Source organism: Balaenoptera ricei, chromosome 19 (genome assembly GCF_028023285.1).
Source record: "Balaenoptera ricei isolate mBalRic1 chromosome 19, mBalRic1.hap2, whole genome shotgun sequence".
Lineage (NCBI taxonomy): Eukaryota > Metazoa > Chordata > Mammalia > Artiodactyla > Balaenopteridae > Balaenoptera > Balaenoptera ricei.
Window position 1 is genome coordinate 62034191 of NC_082657.1, and position 21771 is coordinate 62055961.

A 21771-nucleotide genomic window follows, 5' to 3' on the forward strand; every position below is an offset into this window, starting at 1 on the left:
CACCTGGACCTCCCCCTCTCTCCTGCTCACCTGCCCATCCACCTGTGTCCAGATGTCCTCTCCACAGGACAGATGCCCCCAAGGCCCGGGCAACCCCTCTGCCCACAGCTGAGATGAGCTCTGTGGGGGCCTTCATTCTCACACGTGTTCTCCTCTGGGTGCTTCAGCCCCCAACACCTAGCAGGTATGAGCACCTGCCTCCCTCCAGGAGTATTCTGAGGGCTTACAACTCTTAGAGAGAACTCAAGTTGCTTTGAGATGATATCATCAAATGGCCTGACAAACTCAAAAAGCAGTGAGATGATAAGGACTTCTCATATGAGATCCTCATGGAAACAGCTGACCGTCCCAAAAGCCAGGAAACCTCTCGTTTCTGTGCGCTCACACGGACTCCTGTGGGGAGTGTGCCTCTGACTTGGACACGACGCCCACAGCGAGGGCGGCCTCCTGGATTCTCTGCTCTGGGAGACTTAAGACACGGACTCTAGGGAGCAACAGTGGAGCCGAGAGTGGGGCGGGGCCCTGGGGGCACCCCCAGAATGGAGGGCAGGAGGGGAGGGAAGGGGACACAACCACCTTTCCACCCCTGGAACTCCGGGCTTTGCAGGATTCAAAGTGGCACTGTTCTCACCACTGAGACCACAAGACAGGAAGGAGTTACATTTTCACGAGACGTGACCACTCGGGCCCCAAGACCCACTTCCCCTGGAGACACGCATTCTCTTGGGTGGGTGGGACATGAAGCAGAGGCCAGAGAAGAAACCAAAGTGCAAACCTGCCAGTGAAGGAGGAGCGGGAGGCCTTGCGCAGACCAGCCCTGCCCTGGGCTTCAGGACCAAGGACAGGGGCACGCGGGGGCGGGGCAGTGGATTGGGATGGCGTCTGAGGGTGGGTGAGGATGCAGCCCGAGCCCCTCGGCAAGTGGGGAGAAGGGGATACTGGGAGGTGGCCGAAGTGGGGCTGGGACACACAGGGCTCCCAGAGAAGGTGGGAGGGGGCAACAGCCTAGAAGGCACAGCCGAGGGCCAACATCGAGAACCACACGTGCCCAGGGCGGCCGGGGAAGGTCCACGAAGAACTTAGAGTTTCCAACAGGAGATCTCCCCACTCGTGAGCAAATTCTAACCCAGGAACGCTGGCCAATCCAACATCCCAAATGGCCACGGGATCGAGGTGGAGAAAAGGCTGATGGGGTGAAGAAATCAGCCCAGATTCGGGGACCAACTGCGCCCCCCCGGGCCGTCTCCCCACACAGCTGATGCTCCGCAGAAGTCCACAGTCTACCTGTGTGGGGGATGCGGGACACAGGAGGCGAGGCGTCTCCCGGGGGGACTCTGAGAGCAGCGAATCCACGGAAACGAGGGAACACAGCAAGCGACAGCAACGAGCGAGCCCTGGCACTGGAAGGAAGCCTCCAGCACGCTGGCTCCCAGCCAGCAGCCCGGCCCCCGGGAAGCCCCTCCATCCTGAAACACGTTTTTCCGAGCAGGAGCTCGGTCCCAGCCTCTGGGTGTTTAAGTAAGAAGCACCATCTGGTCTAAGTGTTCAGTGCAGAACTGGTGCAGAGTTCAAAAGAATGTGTAAGCCAAAATCTACCAAGACGGTTTTAAGATAAACACTTAAGGTCCTTTTCAGAGAGGTCAACAGGTCAACCTTAGGCCAAAGAGAAGCGGGCCGTCATGATCCTTCTTACCCTGTCCTTTACTACCAGCCCCGAGCATTAACAACACACGCCACACCCCGCTGGGCAGGGACAGGCGGGCTGCTCCCCGCGGGACGGTGTGCCCACTGCCCCTGGGCGACGTCAGTGCCAACAGACACCCTCACAGCCTCACGCAAAGGGCCCTGAGGAAGGGCCAGCAGAGAGGTGCTTGGGGCCGGGGGCTCTAGGCATCACAGAGCGTTGCTGGCGACTCTGGAAAGCAAAGGGGCGGGGACAAGAAATGGGGGCGCTGGGAGACTCAACGTGCCTGCAGGAAACAAGCCAAGGAAGGGCCGGGGCTGGTGCGGTCAGGGTGGCGAGGAGGGGCCCTGGCAGCTGTCACGGCCGCATGTCACAGTCGCTCCTGGGGTCCACGTCTCCAACCAGGCTGCAGGCCTGGGATCTAGAGACACAGGCACCTCCAAGCACACCAGAGCTGTTTCCAGGGCAGCCACGTTTCCCAGAGGATAGACACCTTCATCCACCTGCGCTTCAAAATCAGGGTCATGATTCACTCAGAAAGGGAGAAGAGAGCCCCTGACCTTTTCAGTGCTGTTTACTACCAGCTCTGTCTCTACAATGTCAAAACTGAATTTAAAGGGTATCTGAGAACAGACCTGTGGGCTGAGGGCCATGGACTTTTATTTTCCGTGGCTGATGTCACTGAGCACCTGCTTCTGGAACAAGTTAACAGAAGATGGTGACAGATTGACTTACACTTCGCGTAGACGTCTCGACAAGACACGCCCGTGATCTCCAGCTTCCTCAAGTTTTCACAAACGCCGTACTCTGCAACAAGAAACGTTTGCTGGAAATTACAGTCAAGAAGTCATAAAGCAGCAGAAATATTAATAGACGTACGGGTGGGGGTGGAGCAGGCATGCCTCAGCCTTGGCCTTGTCTTCTCAGCCTGACCCTTCTTTCACTGTGGAGATTTCATGGGCCTTCTCCACATTCAGTCAACACCCTCACTCACCAATGAAGCCACTATTCTATTTTTAGGTAACACCACTCTGAATGAAATAGCAACCTGCCATGTCTATTCTGATAAGCTCTAGAAACCTAATCTCTCAAACCCACAACCAGACATCCTGGTTTATGACCACGGTGTGGCAGAAACTCAGAGTCTGGAGACGATGCGAGTTCCCATGGAAATGAGACCACCACTGGTGTCAGGGTTCCACGAAGGCCCCCCTAACCCCCTACTGATTCTGTTAAACGAAGACACAGCTGGGGCTGCCCAGGACGGCCTTGAAGCAAAACCCTGACACCCACCTCCACGGCCAGTGCTCTGCCCCACCTCGGGGAGAGAAACCCAGGCTTGGAGAGGTTGGTGACTCAGCAGTCCTTCCAGAAGGGGGACTGCAGTCTGGCCAGCAAAAGGCTGTCCACCTCATCACATCACAGACCCCACCCCGGCCCCAAGGCCTGGTCTTTTCAGCGGAATGGATGACGACACTAACCCAATGCTTCAGTGAGGATTTTGACCATATCCAAGCCAAGCTCAAGATGCAGACGGTGGAGAAACTAGTTGGGGCAAGGCGGTTAGCACCTGGCAAACCTCCCCGAGATGGGCCTGCCCGACGGTGCTGCTTTCCCTGCTTCCACTGCTGAAGAACAGACCACGGCCTTGCTCGTCATCAGACAAAAACACACATTTTATCCTCCTGCCAGGAAGAATGTGGACTCCGCTCTGGAGTGTTATGCAAGTTACAAGAACTTGTGAGGAACAGATAACGAAATGTGCTTGTTTGTGACCTTGGACGGGGTGACACCTGCATGTCACGTGAGTCACCAGCAACTGAGAGGCCCCGGTTTGTCAAAATCCTTGCAGACCATGCCAGGGACCAGCTGGAAGGGCCACTCCCGCCCCGGGCGGCGACCAGCTGGAGCTGGTCTACCGCGCTCTTGAGAAGAGCTCTGCTCCACGCTGAGCTGTCTTCATGATCCCCCGTCTGCTCTGGGATGTCCACAAGGCCAGGTGGCCCTCCTGACGGCCACAGCGGCTGTCACCACCTCGTGTGCTCTCCATAAACAGCGTCCTTCCCTCGCACCAACCAGGCACTCCAAAACCCTCACCGCACAAGACTGGTGCCTCGGTTTGTTTCCCGTGTGGTGTGCAAAGGACAGCTCCCCTCCCGGTTCCAGCAGTGACCAGCGCACGTGGTACACGAGGTGCGCCTCTTGCTGCCTCGTTGACGAGACAGTTTGGGAGCCGGGGTTGGGGGGGGCAGGTAGTCTTCTCTGAACCATGCGCTTTAGTGATACATGTGGACACTCTGCCGGTGAGATGCAGGGCACAGACCCAAGGCGCATCCGAGTGTGCCCCGGCGGCCTGCAGCACACTGAAGCAGCAGTGCCGCCCCACAGCATCTGCCGAGCCAGTGGGTGATTTTCGCATCTGAGCCCAGCGATCCTCCGACCTGCTAGAGACAACGCACCACCTCCCAGCACCCGCTCAGACTTCCAAGCAAGTCTAAGGTTTTTAGCCAGGATGACCAAACTGTCAAGAATCTCTGCACGTCGTGTCAAGAAAAGGTGCTGCTAATATCACACAAGAGATGAACCTGCACGAGCAGACAAACCATCCACAGAAATGTCACTAACAATCAGAAGAAAAGCAAAAGTATGATGCAGTGCTAATAAATACAGCAATGCTTAGTGGGTTTTTCTTAATGTTCCCAAAAGATAATAAAATCACCGAAGCGGAACAATGTCATTCTGACCCAACTGCTCCTTCAAGAAATGTTCAGTATTTTTCACATGATGGAAAAATCTTTTTTTTTAAACAGTGGCTCAGAACAATTCCACATCCTCTGACTGTTCCATAAACCTTCCCATAAGTCATCAGGGAAAGTGCCCTTAAAATAGCATTAAGGCCAGTGTACATGCAGCACCACAGATCCTTCCCCCTAGAAAAACTCACCAGCGTTAACGCCATCTTACCCAAGACCAGCGTTAACGCCGTCCTACCCAAGATGGTTAAAGTTAGCACAGCAAACCGTGCTGCCCACAGCTGCTTTCTAAGTGCCAAATTTGGGTTGCAGGCTGCCGATTCAAATACTTTCCTTGCTACTCTATGACATACAGTAGCTTGTGAAAGTCTGTTTTGAAAGTGTCTGCTCCAAAAATGGCAACAAGTAAAAAAAAGTTGGGAAGGGGGAGAAAAATGGGTGAGCTGGACTTGAGGAAATTTAAATTAACCATGGAATTACCATATGATACAGCTATATCCTATTTCTGGGTACATACCCAAAAGAGATGAAAGCAGAGACTCAGAGATGTTTGTACACCCATGTTTATAGCAGCACTATTCACAATAGCCAAGAAGGGGAAACAACCCAAGTGCCCATCGATGGAGGTTAGATAAGCAAAACAGGGTCCATCCATGCAATGGAATATTATTCAGCCTTAAAAAGGAAGGAGAGTCTGACACCTGCTATAGCCTGGCCGAACCTTGAGGACGTTGTGCTGAGTGAGATAAGCAGTCACAAAAGGACAATATTGTACGATTCCACTTATATGAGGTCCCTATGGAATAGTCAAATTTCACAGAGACAGAAAGTAGAATGGTGAGTGCAGGGGCTGAGGAAGGAAAAACGGGGAGTCAGTGTTTAATGGGGACTGAGTGTCAGCTGGATAAGATGGAAAAGTTCTGAAGATGATGGTGGTGATGGCTGCACAACAGTGTGAACATACTTAATGCCACTAAACTGTAGCTTAAAAATGGTTAAAGTGGTAAATTTTCCTTTGTGTATATGTTACCACAATAAAAAAATTAAGTTGCCACTTCAAGTACTCCAATCAGAAAATTTCCAGAAAGCTATTGAACAAATGTTTTGCCAAGACGGAAAAACAGCCCAGGAATCTGGGCCAAGTCGACACTGAAGCTGCATCCTCTGGTGACCTGACTGCCAGGGGCGCACTTCCTGTCCAGTGAGGTCAGTACTGTGTGACGGGCGTTACCGAAAACCCCTGCTCCCAGAGCATGTGTCTGAATGTGCAGGAAGTCTATTCAGTCTCTGCGGGTGGGAATGGGTGAGAAAAGTTTTCTCTCTCCCTCTTTTCCACTCTCTTGCCCCTACAGGAGAACCCAAGGAACACACACTGCTTCCTGAGGCAACTTCCCTCGAAGAGAAGACTAACGGAGATTAACGGAGGCAGTACCTGTGCCAGCCGTGGCTGAGACGTGCACACACTCTGCATCGGAATGGAAGATGACAAAGTTAACATCATAATTCTATGCACTGCACCAGCCTTGGCACCTGCAATTAGAGGGAACTTAGCCCCATGCTCCCCATAAATGCCACTTATGAGGGTCCCTGCCACGTTGGAAGGGCACAGCACTAAGACAGTCTCTGAAGCAAGATGGTGGGCACACAAGATAAGGCTGGAAAGGGGGTGGTCTCCTGGTCCTGCCAGAGCCGGGAGTCCACAGGAAATGCAGAAGCACTGAAGAGTCTCAGGTAGAAAAGCAGCCTGGACCAGGTAACCTGTGGGTGGAGCCAGCGGAGACACACCTGGAGACGCAGGTGGGGGGGTCCCGTGAGGAGGTCACTGCACCACCAGGTAAGGCAGAGGTGGCAGGAAAGGATGGGGGAGCCCAGCTGGAACCCAGCTGTGGCCCCCGGCAGGCAGGAGAGAGTGGGAGGAGGAAGAGTGGAGGAGCGCTGCGGGCTTGTTTCCCACCTGCTGTAAACTCACACAGTTTTCCAAGTAAAGCCAAAAGGCAGTATTGATTGGAAATTTAGCGCATTTTTGTTTGCACTAAATTAGGGGATAACTATATCCCTTAATAAAATATGGTTAAAACTTTATTTCCGAGGGACTCCCCTGGTGGTCCAGTGGTAAAGAATACGCCTTCCAATGCAGGGGACTCGGGTTCGATCCCCTGTGGGGGAACTAAGATCCCACATGCCGCAGGACAACTAAGTCCGCGCGCCACAACAATTGAGCTCGCGTACCTCAACGAGAGAGCCCGTGGGCCGCAAACTAGAGAGCCCACGCGCCCTGGAGCCTGCGCACCACAACTAGAGAGAGAAAACCCGCACGCCACAACTAGAGAGAAGCCCTCCCGCCGCAAGGAAGAGCCCACGCCAAAATGAAAGATCCCACATGTCGCAACTAAGACCCAACGCAGCCAAAAAAATAAATAAATAAGGAAAATAAATAAATAAGAACCTTTACTTCTGAGGCTGAAAAAGGAGGCAGAGGCAGGGGTGGCAGCTGGTGGGGAGGGGGCTCCGCCAGGCTCAGGGGTGTCAGGCAACTGGCCCCCAGGCTTCCTGACACAGCTGCTCCAAGGACACCCCTGCAACAGCAGAGTGCTGGTTCCAAACCCCTGTGTGTCCCCCAGCTCGCTGCTTTCCTTAGCTATTACTATAACTGCATGAAATGCCTTTTTTTTTTTTTTTTTTTTTAATAATGTAGCAGATCTGGAAAAACACTGAGCAGCTAGCTCATCCTAGGATGGGAAGAATGTGAAAACCAAAACCTGGATACAGCCCATAGGCATCTCCTATTCAACACCTAGAATATTCGGAATGCTAACCAATAGTTCCCAAGGACAGCTGACAGCGCCTACATACTCAACGCGACTCCTTCCCAACCGGCTCCACCCCTGCAAAGATGAACAGTCTTGGTGCCCACAGCAGCCTCGAGAAGCCTCGCCCTGCCAGCCAGAGGACGCGGACCCTGTCCAGCTCCACGACATGTATCCCTGGCCAAGGGAGCCCCACTCCAGCTGAGGCCCACCTGTCATGCCCGGACACTTCTTCCTGGTGCACGCACACCCTCTCGGTCTCGCCACCCACTCGTGAGACCAGGAGGTAAGCAGAGTCTGACTCTGCCATCACCTCACCCCGGACCCCTTCTCAGATTTCAGACACTTCTCGACTCCCCACTAACACTCCTCAGACAGGCTTGGCTATTCTGGGTTTCCTCCCCTGTCCATCAGCACCAGGAGGACAGTGAGGGTGTCAGTGGCAAAGGATGCTGACTCATGAGTTAGAACCCAGCTCGCCTCCTGACCGGTCCTGGGTTTCTCACAGGACACCTGTTCCTCCAAAGTCCCAAAGATGCCCTTGTATTTGCACACTCTTTCCAGCCAGAAAGACAAACCAAGATCCTCAAATGCATTATGTAATCACTTTGCCAACACAGTGAAACAGTGAAAACGGCCCATCGGTTCTTCCTGGCAAGGCAACCATATCTGTCCAATTAAACATGGCCAGGGGGAGATCTTCACTCGGTGCTTTCTGGGGGCCAGGTCAACTTCCCAGCTCGCTTTTTTAAGGTTAGCAATGTCCCTCAGAGGCACCGTTTTCCTTTACCCTTTCCTACTTTGCTAACCGGAAGGATCAGGTTTCTCTGTGAAGCAGCGGATGAGATTCGACTTCCAAAAATAAAGAGACTGTAGTCCTGACAATCAGCAAAGCAGAGGAAAAGGATAAATGTTTCCCTACAATTCTGAGAGCCTGCTATATGTCCAGGAGGTGGCCTGCTTTCCTCTTCTCATGGTTGAGGCAGGTACGCTTCTACTACTTCAACACCGCCCACCCCAGCCCCAAAACAGGAAGGCTCAACAAGCAACTGCTTAACAAGAGACATAAAATATGCCCAAAGCCGACTTCAAAGCCAACAACTTGCCCATTTCACCTCTTCCCAAGATGACCCTTCCAATTTCAGCCATGTTTAACAAAAGCCACATTTCTCACATTTCACATCAGCATATCAAACAGAATAGAAAGCGTTTTCTTCTGCATGCAAATACAAAATTAAATGTTGGTTTTTAACTTCCGATTTCTGTCATAAAGCTCATACATTATGGGAAAAGGGTATTTCTAATTATGATGGAATTTAAGCCCACTTTAGACTTACAACTGATCAAAATATTATACAAATATTATTCCAGGTGTCATTAAAACACTTACCATCAAGGGAAGAAATGGACAAATTATATATTATAAATTCAAAACCTCACTCTCTGTCTCAATATTTAAGAGTTTGGTGTAGAAGGGAAAATACACGTGTGAGCATTTCCTTTGCATTTCCTTTGCTTTTAAATGTTTCTTTTGTTATTATTTGAATGTTCTGATTTAGAACCATGGTCTGAATTTTCTAAACGCCTTAGCCTCAGGTAGACCAGCCAGCATTTCAAAATTCACCAACTAAACAGTGAAGTGTTAACCAAGAAAAGCCTCCTCTGGGTCAAAGGCAAAGAACAGACTGGGCTTCTACGCTATGCTCTGAGAAATGATGGCTTATTTATACCCCACATGCCAGTAACTGCAGGAGGCCTGAAGCCAAAGGAGGGATGCATCAAAACATTGCTCGGCTCCTGACCCCGCGCCCACCCTGCAAGCTGGGGTTGCTCTGGTCTGGTTTCCTGTAAGAGGGAAAATAGCGCCTATTTGGTGTATTTGCCCCCAAAACAGGAGCACAGACTGGGCCTCTCAGTAGCAACTTTCTGTCACCCGCCCACAGAAATACCACTGAAAATAGTTAATCAAATAGCTCCAACAGGCAGGGGGCTCAAAAGACCAAATTCTATAAAAACAACTGATTTATTATTGTTGACTTATTATTGCTAGGACACTGAAAATTGTGAGATTCTCACCAAGCGCTATAAAGCCTTCTCATTTTAAGTTTGTAGTGTCCCTACCCACCCCTGCCCCTGAGTCATCCTCTCATTTTACGACGAGCCACTGACATGCTCGCCCTGCCCGTGCCCTGGAAGTCCATCACGGCCCAAAACGCTCTGAAGCAATAAAACACAGGTGCGTGGCACCCTCCTCCCTGTGCCCCTTTCTGTGGCTTGTCTTCTCCTCTGGGAAACCCAATTATCAAAATACAGAAAGCAAACGTGTAAACACTGAGTAGTAAACGTGCAGACCCACTAACGTCTCACTCACCTTCCCAAGACACTAACAAATGGAAGCACCATTGTGCCGTGTCAGGGCCGGACCTGGAGCTTCTGGGCCAGGAAACCTGCTGGGCTAGGACCACCCACCTCTTGCTCACCAAGGCTGGGAGCACTTTGGTTTCTGCCTCTGTGGACATGACTTTGGCCTTAACACCCACCATAACCAAATGTCTACTTCGGGATGGAAGAAGTTTGGGGCGCAGGGAAATAAGATCAGACTTGTCTCACACACGACTATTATTATACATATTCCAGTCATAATTAGACTAACCCTATGAGATGCCTATGAATGACACACGGAACTGCCAATCATCCAATGTTGGACCCAGATGAGCTGGAAATGAAAGCTACCAAAATGAACTAGTGAAACTGAAGACCTTCATAACCTCGGGACAACAATGATTACTTAAACCCAAAGTTAAAAGTGCGTAACTTTGATTAACGCTGTAACTTTTGCAAAAGTCACTTTGACTAAAGCGGTAACTTTTGCAAAAGTCACTGTAAATGAAGTTAAAAAGCAAAAGACTGGGCTTCCCTGGTGGCGCAGTGGTTGAGAATCTGCCTGCTAATGCAGGGGACACGGGTTCGAGACCTGGTCTGGGAAGATCCCACATGCCGTGGAGCAACTAGGCCCGTGAGCCACAACTACTGAGCCTGCGCGTCTGGAGCCTGTGCTCCACAACAAGAGTGGCCACGATAGTGAGAGGCCCGCGCACTGCAATGAAGAGTGGCCCCCGCTTGCCACAACTAGAGAAAGCCCTCGCACAGAAACGAAGACCCAACACAGCCAAAAATAAATAAATAATAAAAATAAGTAAATTAAAAAAAAAAAAAGCAAAGGACTGTTGACTATGAGAAAATGTTTTGCGTATATTAAACAGAAATCGACCCAGATTAAATAAATAAAACCCACAAATCAATAAGAAAAAATAACGATAGAGAAAAAGGGCAAAGATTAAGGATACGCAAATAAGAGAAATCCAAATTGCCTATAATTTTATTTCTTAAATGTGCATCTTCACGAGTTATCAGCCATCTGCAAATTAAAATGAGATGTTGTTTCTCACCCAGATTGACACAGATTTTTAGAAATGAATCATTCAAACTAGAAAGAATTTAGAGGACATTGGATTAAATGAGATAACTTAAAGAACCCAGACCACAAAGACAGCTACTTTGTGAATAAACACAGAGCATTCCTGTCATTTTCGGTGACTTGCCTGTGCACACCCTCGTGACAGGTGTGCAAAGAGGAAAATACAACTATGTTATATTTGGAGTGAAGAATCACTCCAAAAAAATAACTGGTCAGTATCTAGTAAAACTGCAAATCTCACAGCCCACTACCCCGGCAACACCACTTCTGGATATATTCCTTAGAGAAATTTACAAATTTAGCTGCATCTGAAGACACGTAAGAGCTTGTTCGCTGTAACACTGTGTACACTGTATGAAAAAAATAAAAATGAGCAAAGGAACACATGTGGTCTCTTCAAATTATGAACCACCACATAGTGTTCAAGAAGACTGAACCAGACTTAAACGCATTAACATGGACAGAATTTAAAAACACAAGTTGACAGGGGGAAAAGGCAGATGCACAATACTTATGGTATGATATATTTCTTAAAATTAAAGTACCATAAAACAATGTTATACATTGGGGATGTTACAGGAGTATGTATATACAAGTAAACTCAACCCACAATAGTGGTTGCTTCTTGGGAGTGGGAAGGAGAGGGGTGATCAGGAGGGACTTAAATGCTGGCTGAGAGGTTTTCTTTTAAAAAAGGTAGAGATTTCAAAAGCAAATATGACAGAAGACTTAACTGTTATTTATTGGGGATGACTAGGAATATGCCTGTTTTACCATGTTTGTTTTTCATTTTTTTAATTTCTCAAAGTGAAAATTCTCCTAGCTGCTAAGCCACCTTGGTGAAGAAGAGACCTTGATCCTACCGTCACGGTGTCTGCTGTCCCAGGAAAGCTGAACTGAGAAGCAGAGAAGCAGGAAAAGAAGGAACGAAGAGTCCTTCTCTGTCTGCCCCCCAAAGTCTGTCTACATCTTCATGAGGACTTCTTATGCTTCTACTAGCAATTCTAAGAATTTGCCCTGAGCTGTACCTCCAGTTAATTTTACTATGTGGCATACCTTTGAGTTTTCTGGTTATACAGAAGTCTTCCGTCACTCTCTCTTGCTACATACCTTACAGTTTCCCCAGAGACAACACCCGGAGACCACCACACAGGTTTGGCTGACTAATGGAGAAACTCCACAAAGGAACATCTGTGATGAACCTGGGTCTCACAGGTGTACAAAATGCAAAACAAAGCAAATGAAAAGGTGGAACTCTCTTTGCCTCTATTTTAAAATGTCAAAAGAAACTCACTTGCCAAATAGATGACAAAAGGTTAATACTGCTAATATTCAAAGAAAAGAGAATGAAAAGAAATGAAGACAGCCTAAGAGACCTCTGGGACAACATTAAACGCACCAACATTTGCATGATTCGGTCCCAAAAGGAGAAGAGAGAGAGAAAGGACCTGAGAAAATATTTGAAGAGATTATAGTCGAAAACTTCCCTAACATGGGAAAGGAAATAGCCACCCAAGTCCAGGAAGCACAGAGAGTTCCAGGCAGGATAAATCCAAGGAGAAACACACCAAGACACATAGTAATCAAACTGACAAAAATTAAAGACAAAGAAAAATTATTAAAAGCAACAAGGGAAAAACGACAAATAACATACAAGGGAACTCCCATAAGGTGAACAGCTGATTTCTCAGCAGAAACTCTACAAGCCAGAAGGGAGGGGCATGATATATTAAAAGTGATGAAAGGGAAGAACCTACAACCAAGATTACTCTACCCGGCAAGCTTTACAGACAAGCAAAAGCTAAGAGAATTCAGCACCACCAAACCAGCTCTACAACAAATGCTAAAGGAACTTCTCTAAGTGGGAAACAAGAGAAGAAAAGGGACTTCCCTGGTGGCGCAGTGGTTAAGAATCCACCTGCCAATGCAGGGGACACGGGTTCGAGCCCTGGTCCGGGAAGATCCCACATGCCGTGGAGCAACTAAGCCCGTGCGCCACAACTACTGAGCCTGTGCTCTAGAGCCTGTGAGCCACAACTACTGAGCCCACATGCTACAACTACTGAAGCCCGCGCACCTAGAGCCCACGCTCTGCAACAGCAGAAGCCACCACACTGAGAAGCCCACACACCGCAGAGAAAGCCCATGCGCAGCAATGAGGACCCAACGCAGCCAAAAATAAATAAATAAATAAATAAAAATTTTTTTAAATGTAAAAAAACAAGAGAGAAGAAAAGGACGTACAAAAACAAACCCAAAACAATTAAGAAAATAGTAATAGTAACATACATACCGATAATTACCTTAAATGTGAATGGATTAAACGCTCCAACCAAAAGACACAGGCTCACTGAATGGATACAAAAACAAGACCCATATATATGCTGTCTACAAGAGACCCACTTCAGACCTAGGGACACATACAGACTGAAAGTGAGGGGATGGAAAAAGATATTCCAAGCAAATGGAAATCAAAAGAAAACTGGAGTAGCAATACTCATATAAGATAAAATAGACCTTAAAATAAAGAATGTTACAAGAGACAAGGAAGGACACTACATAATGATCAAGGGATCAATCCAAGAAGAAGATATAACAAGTATAAATATATATGCACCCAACAAAGGAGTACCTCAATACATAAGGCAAATGCTAACAGCTATAAAGAGGAAATTAACAGTAATACAATAATAGTGGGGGACTTTAACACCTCACTTACACCAATGGACAGATCATCCAAACAGAAAATTAATTAGGAAACACAAGCTTTAAATGACACGATAGATCAGATAGATTTAATTGATATTTATAGCACATTCCATCTGAAAACAGCAGATTACACTTTCTTCTCAAGTGCACACGGAACATTCTCCAGGATAGATCACATCTTGGGTCACAAATCAAGCCTCAGTGAATTTAAGAAAATTTAAATCATATCAAGCATCTTTTCCGACCACAATGCTATGAGATTAGAAATAAATTACAGGGAAATAAATGTAAAAAACACAAACAAATGGAGGCTAAACAATACATTACTAAATAACCAAGAGATCACTGAAGAAATCAAAGAGGAAATCGAAAAATACCTCAAGACAAATGACAACGAAAACACGACGATCCAAAACTTATGGGATTCAGCAAAAGCAGTTCTAAGAGGGAAGTTTATAGCAATACTTACCTCAAGAAACAAGAAAAATCTCAAATAAACAATCTAACCTTACAGCTAAAGGAACTAGAGAAAGAAGAACAAACAAAACCCAAAGTTAGCAGGAGGAAAGAAATCATAAAGATCAGAGCAGAAATAAATGAAATAGAAACAAAGAAAGCAATAGCAAAGGTCAATAAAACTAAAAGCTGGTTCTTTAAGAAGATAAACAAAATTGATAAACCTTTAGTCAGACGCATCAAGAAAAAGAGGGAGAGGACTCAAATCAATAAAATTTGAAATGAAAAAGGAGAAGTTACAATGGACACCGCAGAAATACAAAGCATCATAAGAGACTACTACAGGCAACTCTACGCCAATAAAATGGACAACCTGGGAGAAATGGACAAATTCTTAGAAAGGTATAACCTTCCAAGACTGAACCAGGAAGAAATAGAAAATACGAACAGACCAATCACAAGTAATGAAATTGAAACTGTGATTAAAAATCTTCCAACAAACAAAAGTCCAGGACCAGATGGCTTCACAGGTGAATTCTATCAAATATTTAGAGAAGAGCTAACACCCATCCTTCTCAAACTCTTCCAAAAAATTGCAGAGGAAGGAACACTCCCAAACTCATTCTATGAGGCCACCTGATGCCAAAACCAGACAAAGATACTATAAAAAAGAAAATTACAGACCAATATCACTGATGAGTACAGATGCAAAAATATTCAACAAAATACTAGCAAACAGAATCCAACAACACATTAAAAGGATCATACACCATGATCAAGTGGGACTTATCCCAGGGATGCAAGAATTCTTCAATATATGCAAATCAATCAATGTGATACACCATATTAACAAATTGAAGAATAAAAACCATATGATCGGGCTTCCTGGGTGGCGCAGTAGTTAAGACTCCTCCTGCCAATGCAGAGGACATAGGCTCGAGCCCTGGTCTGGGAAGACCCAACATGCCGCGGAGCAACAAAGCCCACGCGCCACAACTACTGAGCCTGCGCTCTAGAGCCCGCCAGCCACAACTACTGAGCCCGCATGCCACAACTACTGAAGCCCACGTGCCCTAGAGCCCGTGCTCCGCTACAAGAGAAGCCACCGCAATGAGAAGCCCCCACCCCACAACAAAGAGTAGCCCCCGCTCACCGCAACTAGAGGAAGCCTGCACACAGCAACAAAGACCCAAAGCAGCCCAAAATAAATGAACAAAATAAATAAATTAAAAACCAAACAAAAAACCCGTATGATCATCTCAATAGATGCAGCAAAATCTTTTGACAAAATTCAACACCCATTTATGATTAAAAACTCTCCAGTAAGTGGGGATAGAGGGAACTTACCTCAACATAAAAAAAAAAAAAATACTGCTAATATTCAACGAGCTCTTACTAATTTTTAAGACAAAATAAACTCCCTAAGAAAAAAAGAGACCAAAAAAACCAAAACAAAACACAAACATGGAATTCACAAGAGGTGAAATTAAAATGGCCAAGAAGCATCATAACCATTTAGGGGGTGAGGGCTTCATCTGCATCATCCCATTTAACCCTCAAAGTCACCCTATGGGAGCAGCACTTGCCAATAACACTTGGGAAGGTGAAGCAGCGTCTTCAGGATCTCAGAGCAGATTAAACAGATTACAAATCAGTCTTGACCACTGAGCCTTATGGCAGAAAGAAGATGACTGACTGATCCCCTGCTGGGAAGGATTTCGGGAAAGCGGCCTTCTCATGCAGTCTTCCTGGGGGTGCAAATACCAACAGCTGGGCAATGAGTACCTAAGGTGTTATCAGTGTGCACACCCTACTGCCCCTACAACCCCACTTTGGGAAGTACACTCCAAGAAGATAATCTCAGAAGTTCTAAAAGGTACATGTAAGTCCCATGAACTCCTATAAAATGCACAAAGGCACTCTTGATAGCACTGTTTACAGCAAGAAAAAACTGCAAACTTAAAAGTCTATCAGTAAGGGACTAGTCTGTGGCATACATAGACAGTGGAACACTATTAAGATTTTTTATACTAAATTTTTCCAAAATTTTAAGAGTGGCTTATCTTTGATTGCAGGGGTCCCGGAAGATATTTTACTCTCTTCCCTTTGTTGTCCTTCACTGTTTGATTTTTTTTTCTTACCTATTGTTTTTACCAAAACATGAGAGCTTACTGAACATCAGAGATCTATCAACGTTTAAATGAACAGAGAGACTTGAACTGTGGAATAGGCAAAGCTTTCTTCCTGGGATTTGTTACAAAACTACTCACTATCCTCACTTCGGCCACCACCATCCCTGAGGGGGGCATTAGCCCCCTGCAGCACTGCCCGGCTCCACCCACCGCTCCACAGACCAGGTCCTCGCCCTCAGGAGACACTCCAAACCCTCGGGCTCCCCTAACTATTCAAGTTCACCCTCATCGTTCCCGTCAGCTCCGCCCCCAAGGACTGGGGACCAAGGACAGACGTCAGCTTGCTCCCCGGCCTAAACCCAGCCCCAGCTCGCGTCACTGCCCTCGGCGTCCTGGCCCCCGCAGCTGGGGGACCCCTCACCCCTCTCTGAGCACCCCATGCAGGCAGAACCCGGTCCGCCGCCCACGCGGAACTCCACCGCGCCCGGAACCCGCGGTCCCGGGTCTGTGGCAGAGCCCCCCGGGGTCACAGCACGCCCCGGCGGCCGGGACCCTCCCCCTGGAGCCCCGTTCCAAGGCAGGTGCCCTTCCAGAGCCCGTGGTGACCCCACCCAGAGCTTCCCCCGGCCGAGCCCCCTCCACCAGGCCCCGCCCCGACGCACTTACTTACCCTCCCGGCAGCGCCGCCTCCAGATGGTGTCGGTGTGCAGGATGCGCCGGAACTTGGTGCAGACCTGGGCCAGGCTGGGCAGGTCGGTGCCGGGCAGCGAAGCGAAGATCTCCACAAGCAGCTCGGGCGGCAGCTCCAGCAGCGAGCAGCGTGGGGGCGACGAGGGGCCCGCGCTCCGGCCGCCCCCCGCCCCGGCCAGCGCCGCCGCGCCCGCCTCGATGCGCTCTTCCTCGGGGTCCGTGTCCGGCTCGCTGTCGGCCGCTGCCGCCTCGGCCGGGCCCCGGCGCTGCTGGCGGCGCCGGCATCCCCGCGACGGGCCCACGCCGCAGAGGCGAGCGCACACCGCCATGCCGGCGACTGACGGCCGCCTCGTCGCCGCCGCCGGTGCGCACGCGCCGCCAGAGAGCCGAGCCCCGCCCCACCAGCAAGGGAGCCTATCCCCGCCCCGGTGAGAGTCGAACCCCGCCCCCTGGAGAGCCGAGCCCCGCCCTCCGGAGGATCCGAGCCCCTGCCCCTAGAAAGCAAGGCACGCCCCTGGGATTCGAGCCACGCCCCTCCCTACTTTCAAGCCACGCCCCCAGTGCATAGGCGACCTCGCCGTCTAGGGCTTGGCCCCGCCCACTAGGGGGGACCTGCAAAGACCTGGGCCGAACCCGAACGCCTCCCGCCTACCCCCGCCCTCCCCGTGTCATTGGGACCGTCTCCCCGTGGCCCCACGACCCCACGACCCCCGGGGGGACCGGCGCCTGGGCAGCAAATGGCGCGCTGTCGGGTGTGAGGGCCGAACTTAACCACCTCCCGAGTATGGGGCTGACGCGCTCTTCCTGAGATCAGCCCCGAACACCCTACGGGGCACCTCCCCCCAACCCAGAATGCCCCAGGAAGGTCCGAAGGGCCCCCGCGGAACCCCCCAGGAAGGCCCAAGGTAGCCCCCCAAGAACCCCCCCCAGCACCCTTCCATGAAGAATCCTCCAGGAAAGCCCAGAGGACACTGCTCCGAGGACCTCCCAGGAAGGCCTGGAGGAGCCCACCAGAACTCCCCAGAGGACCCCAAGAACTTCACGCTAGGTGTGTAGTCTGTCTGATCTTGCTGTGCCTAGTTACCTTATTTACTGGGTTCTGCAGGCTGACTGGGGCCTAGGGCGGGGGTGGAGAATGTGCAGACCTTCTCCTGACAGTGGCTTCACCTTAAGGAGCACTGATAACAAGAAACTGACCAGAGAGTAGGGCCAAGGGTATGGATGTGATTACAAGATTACAGGATTATAGGAGTCTCCGCCTGGGTGGGCCCAACTCCTTTCTGGTCAAGACTGACTTCAATGCCCTGAAGTGCTGGAGAGCCCTTCAGGAGCCCAAAAGGAAGACTAACCAGAGCCCAAAAGGAAGTTAAGAATCCACAGACCACCCCATTCTGGTCAGTGTTTCTATTTCTACTCAAATAGAAAATAGTGACCGTGCAGTTCCCTGGGCCCAGCCTCCACAAGGTCCTGGCTATTCACTACCTCCCTAAGGAGGTCTCCAAGTGGAAGAGAGGGCTGCCTACCCCAGTCCACAGAATCCCATAAACGGGGAAGTTCATCTTCTGACAGAAGTAACCGTTCTGTGCTTCAAACCTTGACCATCTCAGCTCCAGGCAATTGAAAAACAACATGTAGGGACTTCCCTGGTGGCGCAGTGGTTAAGAATCTGCCTGCCAATGCAGGGGACACGGGTTCGATCCCTGGTCCGGGAAGATCCCACATGCCGCGGAGCAGCTAAGCCCGTGCCCCACAACTACTGAACCTGCGCTTGAGAGCCCGCGAGCCACAACTACTGAAGCCCGCGAGCCACAACTACTGAAGCCCGCGCGCCTAGAGCCCGTGTTCCACAACAAGAGAAGCCACCCAATGAGAAGCCTGCGCACCGCAACGAAGAGTAGCCCCTGCTCGCCACAACTAGAGAAAAGCCCGCGCGCAGCAACGAAGACCCAACACAGCCAAAAATAAAAATAAATAAATTTTCAAAAAAAAAAAGACTCCGCACTCAAAAAAAAAAAAGAAAAACATGTAACTGCCCTCCCTGTATCTCAACGGTTTTTCAAACTGTCCTCCACCCTGTTATCAGAACTCTCTTCCTGCAAATAGCAACACATAAACAAAAGCATACTCATCGCTTCACTCACCTATTTAGAAATATTTAATGGCTCCATTGACTTCTTATCACATCACACAAAGTACCTCACAATCCTGTCCTAACCTCCCAGTCTGGCATCATCTCCTGTCTCCACTGAAACTCACCATGTCTGCCCCTTGTTCAAGCTGTCTCCTCTGCCAGGAGAACCCTCTCCCCAGTCTGTGCCAGTAAACAGCCGCCCCTTCTCAGAATGTCCCTTTATTACAGCACCATCATTTGTTTTATTACAAACATTTGCTTCCTTTGGTAGCAGCCTTACTAGATGTATCTCCTGTCACATGATAGACCTGCTAACACACATCATGTAACCGGCAAATGTGTACTGACTAAATGTTTGTTCAATGAAAAAGGAACAAATGATAAACTGGCTAGAAGGCTAAAAAGTGAGGAACGTGAACCAGATTTAGAGAAGACTAGTTTATTTATCACCTGAACCATCCAAGCTAGGAAGTCTCCCAGCAAACAGAAATGCATTAACTAATGTAATAAATATTTATAGAATGCCTGACTAACCTACACGCTATGTTCTGTGTGGATCCATAGATTGTAAAGCATGAGCTTTGCTGTTATATATTTCAATCAGTTTGTTTTTTAAATCTATCTACTCCCTACTAGGTCCTATTAATAAAATACAGTATTCACCAATTAATAAAATACAGTAGTCTCCTATTAATAAAATACAGTATTCTCAGGTCCTATTAATAAAATACAGTTTAGGGCTTCCCTGGTGGCGCAGTGGTTGAGAGTCTGCCTGCCAATGCAGGGGACACGGGTTCGAGCCCTGGTCTGGGAAGATCCCACATGCCGCGGAGCAACTAGGCCCGTGAGCCACAATTACTGAGCCTGCGCGTCTGGAGCCTGTGCCCCGCAACAAGAGAGGCCGTGATGGTGAGAGGCCCGCGCACCGCGATGAAGAGTGGCCCCCACTTGCCGCAATTAGAGAAAGCCCTTGCACAGAAACGAAGACCCAACACAGCCATAAATAAATAAATAAATAGATAAATTTAAAAAAAGTTCAACTATTAAAAAAATAAAATAAAATAAAATAAAATACAGTTTAGAGTACATTAAAATGTACAAAAATTTCCATCTTTAGAAGAATGGTTAATGTATGTTCATAATTTGAATAATGCATAATTCAGTGAAAAGATACCTCTAAATCTATATATTCTTGACAGCAGGAACAACAGAAGGCTGTGTACAATAACCCACAAAGGTGTGAAAGGATGGAATTTGTGCTGACCATCAGAACAGAAAGAAAAGGATAGCCGTGAGAGCCTGGGTAAGCCACATCGGTGGAGAGGAACCAGAGGGGAAGAGTTAGGCTGTAGCAGAGAACTATTACACATTGAACCCTGAAAGCTTTGTGTCCTTGAAACTTTTACAGTCCCTTATATAGAACTGTATCCCTTACAAAGAACGCTAAGGAGGATACATTCATAAATGAGGAAAACCTAGATAGAAGACGCCCTTTTTTATGGAAATTTTTAAAAATTTTATACAATTTTAAGGCTTACTTTTTATTTCCAGTTATTACAAAATTTTGGCTCTATTCCCCGTGTTGTACAATACATCCTTGAGCCTGTCTGACACCCAAAAATGTGTGCCTCCCTCTCTCCCACTCCTATATTGCCCCCCCAGTGGTAACCACTAGTTTGTTCTCTGTATCTGTGAGTCTGCTTCTCTTTTGTTATGTTCACTAGTTTGTTGTATTTCTAATTTAATTATTTTTTTTCAAGAAAGCAAAGTGAGGATTTATTAAGCGAAAGTACCATCTCAGTGGGAGAGTGGGCAGAGTCAGGTGAGTAGCTGCCTAGTTTGTTGTATTTTTAATTTAATTATTTTTTTTCAAGAAAGCAAAGTGAGGATTTGCTAAGTGAAAGTACCATCTCAGTGGGAGAGTGGGCAGACTCAGGTGAGTAGCTGCCTAGTTTGTTGTATTTTTTACATATACCACATGTAAGTGATACCATACAGTATTTGTCTTTGTCTGGCTTATTTCACTTAGCATAATGCCCTCCAATCCATCTATGTTGCTGCAAATGGCAAAATTTTGCTCTTTTTTATGGCTGAGTAGTATTCCATTGTGTGTGTGTGTGTGTGTGTGTGTGTATACATATATATACACATATATATATATACATATATATATACATATATATATCACATCTTTATCCGTTCATCTCTTGATGGACATTTAGGTTGCTTCCATATCTTGGCATTTGTAAATAATGCTGCTATGAACATTGGGGTGCATATATCTTTTCGAATTAGTGGGGTTTTTTCAGACATATATCCAGGAGTGGAACTGCTGGGTCATATGGTAGTTCTATTTTTAATTTTTTGAGAAACCTCCATACTGTCCTCCACAGCAGCTGCACCAAGAGATCATTTGTTTTAACACTATGTCAGGAATATAAGAATGAACTCTTTGTTAGTGAGAACTGATAACAACTAAGGAAATTAGTAGAGTACAGGACGAGGCATTTTTCAATCGGTTGCCTCAAAAGTAGCAGTTCTTTCAAGTTGCCCCTGAAAGTAGTAGTTCTTGAACTTAAGAAAACCCTGTTAACTTTCCCCATGCTGGTTCTCAGAATCCAGATATGAAAAAATGGCATCTTGCCCACTGCTCAGAAGAAACAGTTGGGCTTCCCTGGTGGCGCAGTGGTTGAGAATCTGCCTGCCAATGCAGGGGACACGGTTTCGAGCCCTGGTCTGGGAAGATCCCACATGCCGCGGAGCAACTAGGCCTGTGAGCCACAATTACTGAGCCTGCGCGTCTGGAGCCTGTGCTCCGCAACAAGAGAGGCCGCGATAGAGGCCCGCGCACCGTGATGAAGAGTGGCCCCCACTTGCCGCAATTAGAGAAAGCCCTTGCACAGAAACGAAGACCCAACACAGCCATAAATA

At 48.2% G+C, this 21771-nt stretch overlaps 1 protein-coding gene across 2 annotated transcripts in view; it reads right to left on the reverse strand.

Moving 5' to 3' along the window:
* FBXO31 (F-box protein 31) overlaps positions 1-17054 on the reverse strand; it is a 42587-nt gene extending 25533 nt beyond the window's left edge. For both annotated transcript variants that reach the window (XM_059905883.1, XM_059905882.1), the window contains exons 1-2: positions 16690-17054; positions 2420-2491 (exon numbers count right to left, since the gene is read on the reverse strand). In XM_059905883.1, the coding sequence (XP_059761866.1) occupies positions 2420-2491; positions 16690-17038 (421 nt within the window). In that variant the 5' untranslated portion in view covers positions 17039-17054. The remainder of the gene's footprint in view (positions 1-2419; positions 2492-16689) is intronic.
* Between the last annotated feature and the right edge of the window lie 4717 nt (positions 17055-21771).